General features: G+C 43.5%; 1 protein-coding gene across 3 annotated transcripts in view; it reads right to left on the minus strand.

Annotated features, from left to right (window-relative positions):
• Nucleotides 1-2601: 2601 nt before the first annotated feature.
• LOC310959471 (SWI/SNF-related matrix-associated actin-dependent regulator of chromatin subfamily E member 1-like) overlaps nucleotides 2602-15541 on the minus strand; it is a 21872-nt gene continuing 8932 nt past the window's right edge. For 2 of the 3 annotated variants that reach the window (XM_083930832.1, XM_083930833.1), the window contains exons 5-11: nucleotides 12691-12783; nucleotides 12044-12175; nucleotides 10927-11098; nucleotides 10238-10410; nucleotides 9955-10056; nucleotides 9473-9737; nucleotides 2602-4767 (exon numbers count right to left, since the gene is read on the minus strand). In XM_083930832.1, coding sequence (XP_083786958.1) covers nucleotides 4391-4767; nucleotides 9473-9737; nucleotides 9955-10056; nucleotides 10238-10410; nucleotides 10927-11098; nucleotides 12044-12175; nucleotides 12691-12783 — 1314 coding nt within the window. In that variant the 3' untranslated portion in view covers nucleotides 2602-4390. The remainder of the gene's footprint in view (nucleotides 4768-9472; nucleotides 9738-9954; nucleotides 10057-10237; nucleotides 10411-10926; nucleotides 11099-12043; nucleotides 12176-12690; nucleotides 12784-15541) is intronic. The other variant, XM_083930834.1, reaches the window with a different exon arrangement.

Genomic DNA, 15541 nt, shown 5'->3' on the forward strand with positions numbered 1-15541 from the left:
TACCAATTTCCCTCGGGATAAATAAAGCTTCATGAATCTTGAATCGAATCGCTTGGGACTAAAGAAGTCGCTGATAAAAGAAAGGGCACATTTTCACAGACACACACACACACACACACACACAGGCGGGTGTGGATCAGTGGAAGAGTGGGTCGTCCTCCATTTGAGAGGTCGTCAAAAGGCACCTGCTTTCACAATATTGGTCCCACAGTGTATGCCACTGGGTCCCATTTAATAAAAAGCGCTTATAACCCATTCGATGAACGGACTTATCCTATCTGGGCGAGACGTTTTTATAAAACCATACTGCTAATCAGCAGTGACGTGCATTCAGGGGAGGCAGGTGAGGCTGTGCCTCCCCTGTCATCATGAGAGGAAAAAGAAACGAAATAATAAAATAACACAAATATTAATATTTGTCCTCTGGACTATGATTTTGGTGTGTTTCTTTATGTATTTTGACAATTTTTATAGTAAAAATCGCAGAAAATTCGGTATTTCCTGCTTAAATAAACGGATGGACCATGCACGGACATTTAAAACAATGGCGGCGAAAGGTTCTCGTTGGTGTGATGTGGAGGTGGAGTGTTAACTGCAGATTTGGTCAGATGAAAATATTCAAAAAACAGTTGGACAAGACGCACAAAAACTCTGAGGTCTATGGAAAGATTTGTAAACAAAGCGACGCATTGCGATGACGTCAATCAATGTGTGCGACGTGTCACGTCGTGATGACGTATAGGCATGCAAGAAGCATTCGCTGAGGCACAGGTAGTGTGAGTACAAACGGACCTGGGCTGCGGGGGGAGAGGGGGGGGGCAAGAACTCTAAAGCACGGGGCACGGTACGGATGGACAGTGTGAGTGCGCCCTCAATTTCCTCCTCCCCCCAAGTGAGGAGTTGTAGAGTGTGATGCCCTGAGGGACAAAGGAGTTCTTGAGCCTGTTGGTCCTACACTTGGACAGGAGCAGCCTTCCACTGAACAGGCTCCTCTGGCTGCTGATGACGGTGTGCGGGGGGGGGGGGGGGGGGGGGGGGGGGGGGCTGCCATTGTCCAGAATGTCCAGCAGTTTGTCCAGTGTCAAACTGCTGATCTCTGCCACCGTCACAAGTGAGTCGAGTTTCATGCCGACCACAGAGCCAGCCCTTCTGATCAGTTTATCCAGTCTGGAGGTGTCCTTCTTGTATATGCTGCTCCCCCAGCACAAGAAAGTGTAGAAGAGAACAGTGGTGACCACAGACTAGTAAAACATCCACAGCAGTTTGCTGCAGATGTTGAAGGACCGCAGTCTCCACAGGAAGAACAACCTGCTTTCTGTCTTCCTGTACAGGTGGCTTGTGTGTGTTGGCATTTTAAAGGCACTGGAGGAGTCCAAGAAGAGCATCCTTGCTGTGCCGCTTCCATTATCCAGATGGGAGTGGACTCGGTGCAGCATGTAGCAGCACCAACATCTGGCTGGTACGCAAACTGCAGGCGGTCCTGGGCGTGTTGTACCTGGGGTCTGAGGAGGCTGAGGAAAAGTCACTCCAACGTCTTCGGTGTGAAGGGAGTGCCACCTGTCAGAAGTCATTCAGCTCGCTGGGCTTGTTCTTCTTCGGAACCGGAACGATGCAGGATGTCTTCCAGAGGGTAGGCACTCTCCCTAGCTGCAGGCGAAGGTTGAAGATCTGTTGTAGTGGTTCCCCCCGTTCTTCAGCGCGGGTCTTTAGTAGTCACGGACACATTTTATCCGGGCTTGCTGCCTTCCTGGGCCGGGGCTTCCTCAGCTGTCCTCTGACCTGTGGTGATGTGAGGCGGGGATTGTGTTGAGGAGGAGGGGGGTATTGTGGTGTCGGGGGTAGAGGTAATAAGGAGAGATGGCTGCAGTGAGGGTGGGGGTGAGGGGGAAAAGGGCTGGTTAAACCCGTTGAAGAAGTTATTCAGCTTGTGCGCCCTCTTCATTGTCCCCTCTGTAGCTCAGGTCTTTGTGTTGTGACCTGTGATGGTCCTCACACCTTCCCAGACCTTACTCATGTTGTTCTCCCTTAGATTCTGCTCCACCTTTCTCCTGTAGCTGTCCTTAGCTTCCCTCAGATAGTGTTTCACCTCCTGCTGTGCTGCCTTCATGGTCTTCCTGTCCCTGCTCCTGAAGGCAGCCTTCTTCTTGTTGAGGACAGCCTTAACTTCCCGCGTTACCCATGGCTTGTTATTAGGGTAACAGCGGAGAGTCTTGACAGGGGAGCCCACATCTGCACAGGAACACCATAGGAAAATCTATGCTGTAAATTGGTGTGAAAGCTTTTGACATTTGGAGAATTGTGGAATCATCAGTCATTTCAATGAGGGGCTGGCAGCAGACAGGAGGTGGTTGCCAACCAAGAGAACATGCACACAGTTCAACCTGCTGAATGTTGGGCAGTAAACGACTGGGGGCAGCTCAAGAGCAAATTGGGCTGTATGTGGCCCATGAACTAAAAGGATTAGAAACACCCCCTAAATTGATATATGAAACTAAAATGCGTAAAACATGCTGGACAAATAAAGAGAAAACATTAAGAGGTCAGAAGTTCCAGCAGTTATAGCACTAACTGTCTGCGTTGCATAAACAACAGTTACTGAAAGACTGAGAAATCATCTTTATTTGGATGGGCAAGTTCAGGTAGTACAAAAAAAAGATGCAAAAACAGGCATATTACTAAAAACAGTCCAAGTAAGAAAACATTTCTTTCAATGCAAAAGTGACTGAGGTTATATGTGGATCAGGGTAGAATGTGCATTTCTCTGCTTGTGGTGTTAACAGGGATACGCAGTCTAGAGGAGGAACAGTCTAGGAAAAATAGCTTCAACTTGTAGAGAAGCTCTTACAGATTAAATGCTAAGTATGTATCTTTCTACATCAATGCGATGAATACAGGGAACACCATGTCAGCTGTTTTTATTCAATGCAAATCATTTTATCACCAACATGCTCGACATTTTTTTGTTTCTTGCACACGTGGCGTTTTGTCCTACACTTTCTTTTCAAATACTAGTCTTCCTCAGCCTCAACTCTTTGACAAAGACTTCAAAAAATGTATAGATGCTTGCAGGATTTTTACTATTTAGTATAGCATGTAGAATGTGTACCAATAATTAAAATGTGCCCTCCTCCATACTAAGTCAGACCTGCAAACATCATTCCTAGTCACTCTGTAACATGTTCGGAGTGGCATCTGATTCAAGAGTACAGCTTTAACATGAAGACTGAATCCGAGTATGTTCACCTAAAAAGATTCCACTAATTCCTAAAAACTCAAAGTAGTAGCAACAGCTGTATTTTTGCAAATCACGCAAACTACAAGACAAGATTCTGAGGTTTTTAATGGGGGAGGGGGGGGGGGGGGGGCGCTTTCATGCAAGGTTGCCCTTTAAGTTTGCAACTGCGGTGCTATTGATTTATACTATAAGGGCTGATTTATACATCAAGACTGAGCAATATACGCAGAACTCAAACATTTCAGCCACATCCAAAAAGACTAAGTCTACACAGTGGGAGTTACTGGAAGTTTACATTTGAACTATGTAAGAAGTAAAAAGGCCATCAGCATGCCTTCTCCCTACAAGTAGCTCCTCAAATCACCTAGGGGCATAACATTTCTGTATTCTGGAACATGTTGCAGCTGGTAGCGAGTGCCCTTCACACAGTAGCAGTAGACGAGTTGATCAACAGAAAAAGGAATCTGGAACTACTTTGATAATTTAATATTAGGGTTTTCAATTTCCAAGCAAAAATGCCAAACACTGTAGTTCCAGCCTTTCAATGTGTTGCTGCTTTTCACTGCAAACTGGAAATGATTGCGGACTTATGGATGGATGTTGGACATTACACAGGTGGAGACAATAGTAAGTGATGTAAGGTGTTGAGTTAAGTCCCTGTATGTGACATCCAAGCAACCAGTGGGGTTGCTGCAGTCCATTTCAGCCCACATGTATCCTGTTCCGAGTTTGGATGTGGTTATTTTTTGATATAAAATTCCATTAAGTGACGTGATTAGAAAAGAGGAATGCTTGTACAATGCCTGGAACATGAACTTGGTTGAGTAAAATTTCTTAGTATCGAGTATTCTTAAGTGAAATTTCAATTAATTTAAGCAGATTTAAGCGAAATCTTCATTTCCCCAAAAGGGTCTTGCTTGGCTACACAAGGCTGGATGACGAAACCCTCCAACCCTTTTATATAAAACAAATGTTAACTGTTTATATTGTTACCATACTATCAGACTCTCAACCATTCAGCACTGCTCATTCATAGGATCTGTTGTGATAGTCTCACCTCTTCCACACCTGATGCTCCACCCAAAAAAGGAAAAAAAGGAGATCTGCCGCACAGGAGGGACATGCAACTTCCCACTGTGTATCTAACAAACACTTCTACATATCATACTGTTGGCTGCTCTGGCTGGGGGTTAGTAGTGGTGGTGGGGGTGGAGGAAGTGGTGGGGCTGATTCTTCTGAGGCAGGGGGAGGCGGAGGTGCTGCAGCCCCATTAGGGTTAGCTGCACTGGAGTTGGCTTCTTGGGCAGCTGGGGTTTCCGGGGCTGTTGCTCCAGGGGTGCTGTCTGAGGAGGGAGGGGGCATGCTGTTGCTGCTGCTGCTGTCATCACTGGGGGCACTGCTGCTAGGAGTGCTGAGCTCCCTGGGGGGCTCAGGAGGAGGGGTTCCTTTATCAGAGGCAGAAGAGGAAGGGTCAGCTGGAGGAAGTGGAGCAAGCTGGGGGTCTGAGGAGGGCTCTGAAGGTCCTATGTCATCTGGGGAGAGAATTAGTTGCTTTAGATTGACATTTCAAAATCCCAAGACAATATTCTGGCATTAGTTTATACTTTTTATTCATGTAATAAAACAAAATGTGTTCATCCTCATCCGTCTCCCAGTTTACCACTTCCTCGCCCAGTCTGTGGCTCTCAGCTCCAAGCCATAGACTGAATACTAAAGATGGATGTAGCCACTGTGACGTCACTCATGTTTGTGGACTACCATTTTAAAGTCAGGAGATTGCATTTTGGCGGTCGCCATCTTGTTTTTTTTAAACTGGATGGGACCATATTTGGACAAAAGAGTGGGGAGGAGAACTAAGCCTTCTGTGTACATACATTTTCAGAATACGCTCATCCCTGTACAGGATGAAGAGAGCTGTACGAAAACACAATTATGATTTGCCTCAAAATTTGTATTTGTGTATTTTAATTTTATTGTTTCTTCCCCGAGATCATAAAATAATTTGGGTCGCACATAAATCGACCAATTCGGTCAGAAACTAACCAAACCAACAAAATGTTTTTTAGGCGCACTGTAAATGTAATGTGAATGAGCATCATGTTGTATTGAAAAATACTTTAAACTAGAGATTGAGATAATAGGCTAATTGGGAATATTTTACTGAGGTAATAAACCCAGTGAGCAAATTAGTTTTTATATTGAAAAGCTGTCACATTGGCAGACGGACATAGGCAGCAATTTGACGTCCTGTCTATTTGAAACCGAGGCGTAGTATTCCTATAGTATATTATTTATGGCCCACTAGCACTGTCTAACAGGATAAATAAATCACAAAACTCTAAAATGTAATTTCTCCTTTCACCACATGGTGGCATTACCACTAATTAATGCTATCTGGCTATGCATCCTTATGGCAAACCCTTCTCCAGTCATTACTGCCATGGCGACTGTAAAGAAAAAGAAGAAAGTTGATAGTGAGGGGCACCGCTTTCAGGAAAGGTGGGAATTACAGTACTTCACTGAAAATCGTGGCAATTGTGTTTGTCTTATTTGTCAAGAGACTGTTGCCTTGTTTAAAGATTTTAACATAAAGAGACACTACCAAACTAAACATGCCAACACATACGACAAGCTAACTGGGAGTGGCCGTGCAGAAAAAGTGAAACAACTGCAAGCTGCTCTGGCATCACAACAGCGTTTTTTCACACGGGCCTGTGAGTCAAAGGAAAGTACCACCAAAGCAAGCTACGAAGTGGCCATGTTAATAGCTAAACATGGCAAACCTTTCACTGAAGGTACCTTTATCAAAGACTGTGTCCTGAAAATGGTGGAGAACGTTTGCCCCGAAAAGAAGGAAGAATTTATGAATGTTTGCCTGGCACGTAACACCGTGGCACGGAGAGTCGAGGACATATCATTGGATATTCAGAGACAACTGGGGGACAGGGGATTGGCTTTTGATTATTTCTCATTAGCCTGTGATGAAAGCACCGATGTATCTGACACTGCACAGCTCTTGATTTTTTTAAGAGGAGTTGATGACAACATGAACGTAACAGAGGAGCTGCTTGACCTCCAAAGCCTCAAAGGCCAAACCAGAGGAACAGATATTTTCGTTTCTGTTTGTGAAGCTGTTGATCTGAAACTACCATGGAGTAAAGTTTCTGGGATCATTACCGATGGTGCGCCTGCCATGGCTGGTGAGCGAAGTGGATTGTCCACACTGATCTGCAATAAAGTCAGCGAAGAAGGAGGTAACGCTATTAAACTTCACTGTATAATTCACCAGCAGGCTCTCTGCGCCAAACATCTCAAATTTGATCATGTTATTGTCTTTTATTTTATTCGCGCTAAAGCTCTACACCACCGACAGTTTCAGCAGTTCTTGCTTGACATTCAGGCTGAATATGGAGACGTAATATATCACAACGATGTGAGGTGGCTAAGTCGGGGGTCCCCAATGCAGCCATTTTTCTCTCTCAGAGAGGAAATTGGACGCTTTTTATGTGAAAAGAGGCAACCGATGGGAGAACTGTCCAATCCTATATGGCTGGCAGATTTGGCTTTTTTGGGTGACATAATGAAGCATCCGTTTGCGCTGAATGTTAATCTGCAAGGACAAGATGCAGTGGTGAGCCAGCTATACGCACACATCAAGGCCTTCAGAACTAAGCTGCCACTTTTCCAAAAACAATTGTCCCAAACAGAGCCCTGCACTGCCGCTTCCCAGCTTTGAAAGAAGTCACTGACAGTTTCCCACAGGACAACATCGGTGCGCAAATGATGAGTTATGCAACAGCTATCGAATCTCCTTCTATGGAATTTAACAAACGCTTTCGGGATTTTGCTACTATTGAAAAGGACATGTTGCTTTTCTCTTCTCCCTTCTCCGTGGACCCTGACGATGCTCATCCACAACTGCAGCTGGAGCTCATTGAGCTGCAGTGTGATGATGAGCAGCGCGGTAGACACCAGCAGCTTACTCTTGTTGACTTTTACAGGCAGCTAGATAAAGGCAGGTTTCCAGAAATGCGAACATTTTATGAAAATGCTGAGCTTATTCAGCTCCACATATCTGTGTGAGCAAACATTCTCTGTCATGAACTTAAACAAGAACGAATGAGGTCAAGACTAAGTGACCCCCACTTGCGTGACATTTTACGCATTTCAACAACTTCCCTCAAACCAGACCTGGCCTCTTTACTGAAATCCAGATCTCCAGATATCACCCTTCTCATTAGTGACAGCAAGTTATTGGTTTCTTGATCAATCTGATTTTGAATCTGTCACCATTAACAGTGAAAAGTCAAAAGCATACTTATGCACTTGGACTTAAGGCACTTTTTTATTTTATTTTATAAAACATCTTGAATAAGATTTGGTTATAACTGTTGATGTTGTGTACCTGTAGATGTGTACTCTGTGAAAGATCTTGTAAAAGACAAGAGCAAAAATAACTTGCTTTAAACTTTAATGATAACAGACAACTTTGCATTACATATAACTCCTGTTTAAAAGGGTCATGAAGCAAAGATATTTATCAAACTCAAGGAAAATTAAGGCATTCCATACAGTTCAATGTTATCTGACTCTCCAGATATGAATTAAAGGCAGAATTGTGCTTTTAGAGTTGTTCATGTCTGCCTGAGTGGCTTATATTTGGTTACACTGCCATTTAAAAAAAAAAGAGAATTGTGACAATGACATTTTTTTTTTAATAATAGTGCACATTTGCATGTGACTTTTGTTGTTAAAAAAACATCAGAAGGAACTACTGGCCCCCGGGCATCTTCACTTTATCAAATCTGGCCCTCATTGCAAAAAGTTTGGACACCCCTGACAGACAGAACTTGAACCTGGACCACCCATGTGGACTCAGTATAGATTGTTCTTTCTAGGAAGACTGCGAGTGTATTGAGTTGAGCAGAGAATCATGTTTTTATTTGATCAGGCTGTCTTGGAGAGTGTAATCACACTGTTTGGTTTGCAAACCTCCCTGTTTCAGCTAAATCAAAGCTGCACCTGGTTCAAGCAGCTATGAAAATGATTGGCCTTAAAGATCATTATAATTTGCAGTCACCGTTTCAAAGGTGTGTACTGAAACAGTTGAAGAGAATCCTGGAGGACCCTTACCATATTCAAAACTCACAGTATGAGCTGTTACCATCAGACAGGCGACAAAAAGGCCCAGCGGTCGACACAAAACCGATACAGGAACTCCTTTGTGCCTTTGTCAGTTGGTGTTCTGAATAAGAGCTTAAATAGCACTACAATTTTTTTTATCTTATTATGTTCTTGTAATTCTTACTGTTTCATGTGTATGTGGATTGATTCGCATTTGCTAAGCATATCCATCTGGGAACTCTCATTTAGAGATCTTTTGGGAAGGGGCCAATATTTTCACTGGTCGCTGGTTGGATAAACCATCTGTCTATTACCACCTATGTTGGTGGTAGATGGGCCAAATAAACCAACGAGGCAAAGCTCAGAAATTTAACATGTCGCTAAAGTATATTTGCCGTTTGTGTAACGCAAATTTACGGATAAAAGGCACAATATTAGGTGCCCAGTCCATAGTCCAACAGAAGGATCCATGAGAAAAAAAGCATTAGCGAGCGGCTTACAGAATTAGCTGTCTGAAAATGTCCACATCAGGTTGGATTTGCATGCGTTGCTTCCACTTGCTTGGTAGGCTAGAAAGGGAGCTTCTCGTTACGTTACACTTAAACCCGCCTCAAAACCAACGCTAATTAGGCGTTCACTTGCCAAACCCAAAAATGGCTCCACATTTTTTTTTAACCAGTATACTCGATCCCTGCTGGACTTTAGAGAGAATGCAAGAGTAAGGCACTTCACCATTGGCCTCACTTTTCAGACCTGTAAGCTACATCCATCTTTTTTATACAGTGTATGCTCCAAGCCAATGGGCTCCTCTTGAACATATTTTAATATATAGTTTTATTCTTAACAATAGTTCAATCATGTCCTTAAACAGATGTAATACATTTCTCAGATTTATAGAAAAATACAGATGGCTGTGATAATCCTAAGGTTTCTCGGTCGAACCCTGGCTCCTCCTGTCTGCATTTCTAAGTGTCCTTGAGAAAGACACTGAACCGTAAGTTGCTCTTGCCAACATCTGTGTATGAAAGTGTGTGTGGGTGAATGAGAAGAAAATTGTTTTGTCTGGTGAGGTAGAAAGACCCTATAAATGCAGTGCATTTAAACTTTAGGTACCTTTCTCCATTGGTGTGGGACTGTCCTCCTCCTTGGTCCCTGACGTGGGGTTAGCTGTGTTGCTATTACTGTTCTGGTCTGTAGCTTTGTTTCCAGCAGTCTCCTGCTGTTGTTGCTGCTGTTGTTGTGCCTGTTGAGCAGCTTTCTCTGCCTGTTCAGCTGTCTCACGTTCCCTCTCCTCTGCCCGTCGCCTGGCCGCCTCTTCAGCAGCAGCCATCTCTGCTGCTAGCTTCTCCATGTCCACCTCTACCTTCTGACTGCACAGCTGGAGACAGGGACCACTAGTAAAACAATGGCTTGGACAAAACTCAATCCACCATTTTCTTTTACAAATCAGAATGTGTGAGGGCTCAATGCACACATGAATAATCCTCGTCCTTTGGTTTCAGGGGCAAATTATTCTAGATGATGTTTAGCATTCTCAAATTAAACCTCATCCTTACTTTTGACTTCTGTCTTAAGGTAAATAAGTACTGCTGTACCCGCTTGAGCTCAGTGTTGAATGAGTCAGTAGTCTCCAGAAAGCGCCTTTTCTTATCTTGGTGGCGATCCTCAATCTGCAGAAGTTCTGCCTCCAGCTTTCTCTGGAACGCACGAGAGACAGGTGAAACATACTGAGTGTGTCTCTGAGGTGCATTAGAACCTGACATTTGCTCACAATGTGCACAGGACAACAATCTTTATTAGAAGAAAGAAAAATCTACTGAGCTCTCAGCTCAAATTCTCTGGGCCCCAAATGGCATAGAATATGTTCATTAAACCTACCTGGTGCACCATAAGAGACTGGACCTGCCTCTTAAGAACCTGCATGCGGGCTGTGGTGACCACCGAGCGGACATCAGGCACCACAATCTCACTGAGGATGTCACTAATGAGTCGGTGGTTCCTCTGGAAGCGAGCGGCTGCTGTGTGCTTCACTGAAAACCCGTCGTCATAGTCTAGAGGGATGGAAAAAAAGAGGATACTTAACTGATCAAGTAGATTAGACGAAACGGAGGAAATAGCATCAATGTCGATGCCTGCCTCCTCGATGCGAGCCGCCATTATTGTCTGAATTGAACAGTCGCTTCTCCGCTACGTCATATCTATAAAAATCCCGTTCGGCGGTTGCTCTACCATTTTTCAGTGTTCCCCAAATCCCTCTCCTGTGAAGCGATACCAGATGGAGGTGTGGAGCTAGGCGGAACGAAATTCATCTGGCAAGAGTCAGGGTACTAACTTCTGCTAATGGCTCCGAATTCACAGTTAATTTCAGCCTGCATGCATGCATGTCTTAAGCCTACACTGATGAAACACAGCAGTTAATGTTGGTAGCAGAACAACAAGTTAGTGACTGTCCTGCAGCTCTCCTCTGCTGAGCTCAGCAGCAGCGCTTGAGGTGAGGAAAAGAGTGAAGAGACCATAGATGACAGGAAAACACAGTAAAGACGGAATCATCTATATATAAAACTTACCATCAGGGTCTTCAGCGGGCTGAATGCTCATGTAAGGCTCTCCTTTGTCCATACGACTTTGCCTCTGTCTGCTTTCCTCCTCCATTGCGGCCTCTGCCCGGTTCTTAGCGTTGACGTAGGCCAGGTATGCTGGTGAGTTGTGGTAGGCCTTCAAAGAGTCGTTGTACTCTATCTGAGATGGAAAGAGAAAAATAATAATACCTGAATCTGTTTATGGTTCGTTCTTTTGATATTCCGTTTCAAAACCAAATCAGAAAAACAGAATGTGAGAAGAGTCGCATGGAGCTGTTATGTTGTCAATATAGCCGCAGCATTGAGAGAACACACGTTGATAAATGTTTGAATATTTTCTACTAAGAGATAGAGGTAACCAGTTATTTCAAATCAACCTAAAAACTAAATGTTACCTGGATGCTGATGTAGTTAATTAATGTGAACCTGAGTGGCTTACGGTATAGAACAGTGGCTGTTTATCCAGCTGGACACGATCTTTCAAACATTAAATTTCCTGAAACATATATTTTCTGTTCTCCTCTTGGCAGTAATGTAGTTCGCACTTAGAAAATCATATCCGCCACAGTGAATATGAGATGCAGCTTGAAAAACACCCATATCATGTTTGTGAATGTGCGATGAATATGACGAAAGAGGGGTACAGTAGGGGTACAACACCAATAAATGTAAATATCCAAATATCCGTTCTGGTTTTTAAACAGAAAAACCATGCAGTCCGTCGTTTTTCTGATTTGGTTTCGAAACGGAATAACTAGAGAATGAACATACACTGTTTTTACCCGTCTGATCCTGTGGTCTATCGGTTGTAATTTGTATTAAGATTGTTTGGGAGCATTTTTACTGTTGTCTTCTTAAGGCAATTAAAAGAGGGACACTTTTATCCTTCCATCTTTCATACATGATTACAGGCGTGAAAGGAACAATTTTGTGAGCCTGAAAAGCTGTAATGAAGTAAGTATTATATGAATTTAAATTTGCTCTATGCCATGGTGCCTGCAAAATTAAAGCCCTGTAAATAAACAAATCAGCGTGATTGGATTTTTGATGATATGACACATCGCACTGATGAAAAACAGCTTTTAGGACACTTCCAGCAGCTCACCTTCTCAGCTTCATACTCGTTCAGGTAGTCCTGTTTCTCCTCATCAGTCAGGTCTCTCCACATCCCTCCGATAATCTTTCCAATCTCCCACAGCTTCAGGTCCGGGTTGGATGCTTTTACTTGGTCCCATACCTTGCACGCACACAAACACACACACGCACAAGTTAGACTACTATAAGACAAATGAAATACAGAAGGAAACTTGTGAAGGAAAGAAGAAATTAGCTCAAAAATTATGAATCGATTGGAAAAAAATTTAACTAGCATGAGGGTAAAGCACATTTTGTGTTGCAAAAAGACTGGATGGAATGGAATGAAATCTCAAGACAGAATCACCAGTTTTAAGCCAACATTGTTTTATGCTGTAAAGCAATAAAAACAAAGCAACCAGCACAAAGAGGGAAATGAAGGCAGTTACAGATCATGCTTGTAGAAGGTAAGAAGGAGATGCAAGTTCTTTTTATCGTTGACAAACATAGGAGGCTATTGTAAGCCAACTGTATAACAGAGTGGAGAGTCTCCACTTAGTGGTTGAGGTGGTGGTGAAGGCGTCATGGCTTGGCTGTTTCCCACCCTAAAACCCCTGCAACTTTTCAGGGGATGGGAGGACAAGCAGTAAAAGCAGACACCATGGATGGGTGTCTTACCTTCCTGCTTACCTTCCGGCTGTACCGCATGTAAGGCATCAATGGCTTGTCTGGAGGTTTGGGAGGCTTTGGGACGGTGATCCCTGAGGAGTTCTGTGGAGGGAGGGCAGAGAGAGAGAAGAGGGGGGAAAAGAAGGGTAGAGAAGTGTGAATGAAAACATATGAGATAAAGATTGAGAAACAAATAAAAGAGAAAGGTTTAGTGAGGGGAGAGAAAAGCAAATAAAACACAAAATATTTAAATTGTTAACATGAGAACACATAACTTTTAAAAGGTCCTGAATGCTTTCCTACAGATGGATGAATGTATTTATGATAGATGTCTATTTTTTGGCAGCCAACCACTGCTTGGCATGTTTCCAAAGACTGTTAAAAAGAAATCCAAGTATTACAAAAGGGAAAACAGTGTTGGTGTCCATTAAGGGCATGGCTGAATATGGTAGCTACATTGCACTCGCTGCATGTGTTGACGTCAACATGGAAACACTATGCAGGCGTCAGCACTTTGACTTCAGCATAATTCAACAAACGGTTGAACCTTGCTGACACTGGTACTGTTGGTCTAGAGCAGGGGTGTCAAAGTGACCCAGTAAAAGGTCAAGTAAAAAACCACACAAGCTTTTCCCCAAGGCGTTTCTGAAACTCTAGTGCAGCGGAGCTTACCTATACCTTGTAAATTCACAAATGTACCACTCATCACTCGCTTATTTAGTCAAATGAATAATTCAGTATACCAATTGAAGCCAACATACTAGGGTTGTGACGAGATCTTGCGGTATTGAAATGTGCCGATATTTTTTCTCAAGGTTGTCTCGCGATATTAATCTGCAAGTGGTTAAACAGCAACAGAGTGAAGGCCAAGACACAAACAATATGTTAGCACAGTAAGCATATAGTGTCTACACCATAACACAAACACGCAAGTCCCAGCAGTTTCTTAAAATCAGGCTACAAGTTCTAGTAAGTTCCGGCACCTGTTGGACTGAAATCCATGTGACAAGTAGACAGACAGCATATCCTGAGTGACAATTTGGGTTCAGTCTTTCCCCAGTCCTACACCAAACATAATGTTTCCCATCAGGCACAAAAATTGACGGTACAAATCACTGAAGTGCACTCTGGACCAGTTCTCCTTTGTCCACACATGCTCCTCAGCAAAGACAAGTGTGTCTAACAGAGAGAAACACTAAGCTGCTGGCTAAAGTCAGCGACCTGGAGTCCCGCAGCCGGCGCCATTATCTCCGTGTGATTGGCGTACCTGAAGCAGTGAAGGGGCCTCAGCAAACAGCCTTCTTCGCGGAGCTGCCGGAATCTGACAGAACTCAGCGTACGCTAGCCGAGAAGCCAAAGCCAGGGCAGAGACCACAGCCAGTCATTATCAGGCTGCACAGATACCAGGTGAAGGAGAAGATCATACACAAAGCCCACGCCAGGAGAGGGAAGCTGCAGTATAGATGGACTTGGACTGGACTTGTACTTATATAGCGCCTTTCTAGTCATCTGACTACTCAAGGCACTTCACAGTGTTTGTCACATTCACCCATTCACACAGACATTCACACTGATGGCAGTGGACATCTACATACCATCTAATCTGATCTAACCATTCACACCACATTCACACACCCATGCGCAGCACTGGGAGCAATTTGGGGTTCAGTGTCTTGCTCAAGGACACTTCGACATGTGGACCGGGGGGAGATGGGGATCGTACCACCAATCTCTCGAACAGAGGACGACCCACTCTGCCACCAAGCCACAGCCGCCCTCAGATGCTCCCCCATCACCATATACGAGGATCATGCACCGGAGGTGGTGGAAAAGCGCCAGATGTACCGAGAGTTGATGTGCGATCTTTATAACCTGGGCTTCAAACATGTGTTGCCGTTCCCTGCCGTGAGTTGAATGCCTGTGCTTTAGCCAGCCCCGGACTGGCCGGAGTTTATTTTTAAATTAGTAGTTAAAGAATTAGTAGTTAAAATCTTGACAGGTTGCTGATATTCTGTTAAGAGTTTTGAAAACAAATCGCATCAAATTTAAACACACGTGGACACTCGAGACTGTGTTTTCTGATGTTTTTTGAATTCCTGTTTTTTCATCTTTCTTTGTGTCTGCTTAAACTATTATGTGAATTCAGACTATCTTTAATCGGCCTTCGTGCCAAGTACTGGAAGCTCGTTATTATATATTTTCTTCACAGCTTCATTTTATTTTGGTTGTTTATCACCATAGGGTTATCTGAAGTATTGTATTTTCTGTGACTTGTTCGGTAGAAGTGTTTTACTGCAGCCTGGCACTTACCTGGCTAATGTGTGGAGGCGATCTGCACTAGGGCAGTGTATGCATTCTGGCCCAGGGTGGAGGGTGGGGCTTCATATAGGCAGGAATTCTATTTATCTTTGATGTGGAGAAACGCCTTCATGGCCCGCCTGCCCTGCCTGCCCTAAGGCATCTTTGCGCCATCTGCTGGCTGATTTAATTTATTTTACACAGCTTTCACTGTCTGTTCTGAATAATCATCATTATCATTATTTTTTTTAAAGTGTTATAATTATTATTCTCATGTGACTTAAGGGGTCACATACTGTTTGATAAGGGAGGAGACCCCAGAAGCTCAGTTTAGCTGTTAGTTGATAGCTGGAAAGCTCAGATGGTGTGTTTTTTTCTATGGGAGTAGCCCTCGGATTGGTCACAATGTTATTGTCTTGTTTTCTTTATGTCGTTTTGTTATGTTTTATGTGATTTTGGGTTCCTTTTTTTGTTCTACTTCACTTCCTCCACTACTACAGAATACTTTGGGTCATGTAGTACCATTCAAACTTATTATTATTGTTCCTATGGCTAATACTGT

Source organism: Echiichthys vipera (assembly GCF_963691815.1).
Source record: "Echiichthys vipera genome assembly, chromosome: 17".
NCBI lineage: Eukaryota > Metazoa > Chordata > Actinopteri > Perciformes > Trachinidae > Echiichthys > Echiichthys vipera.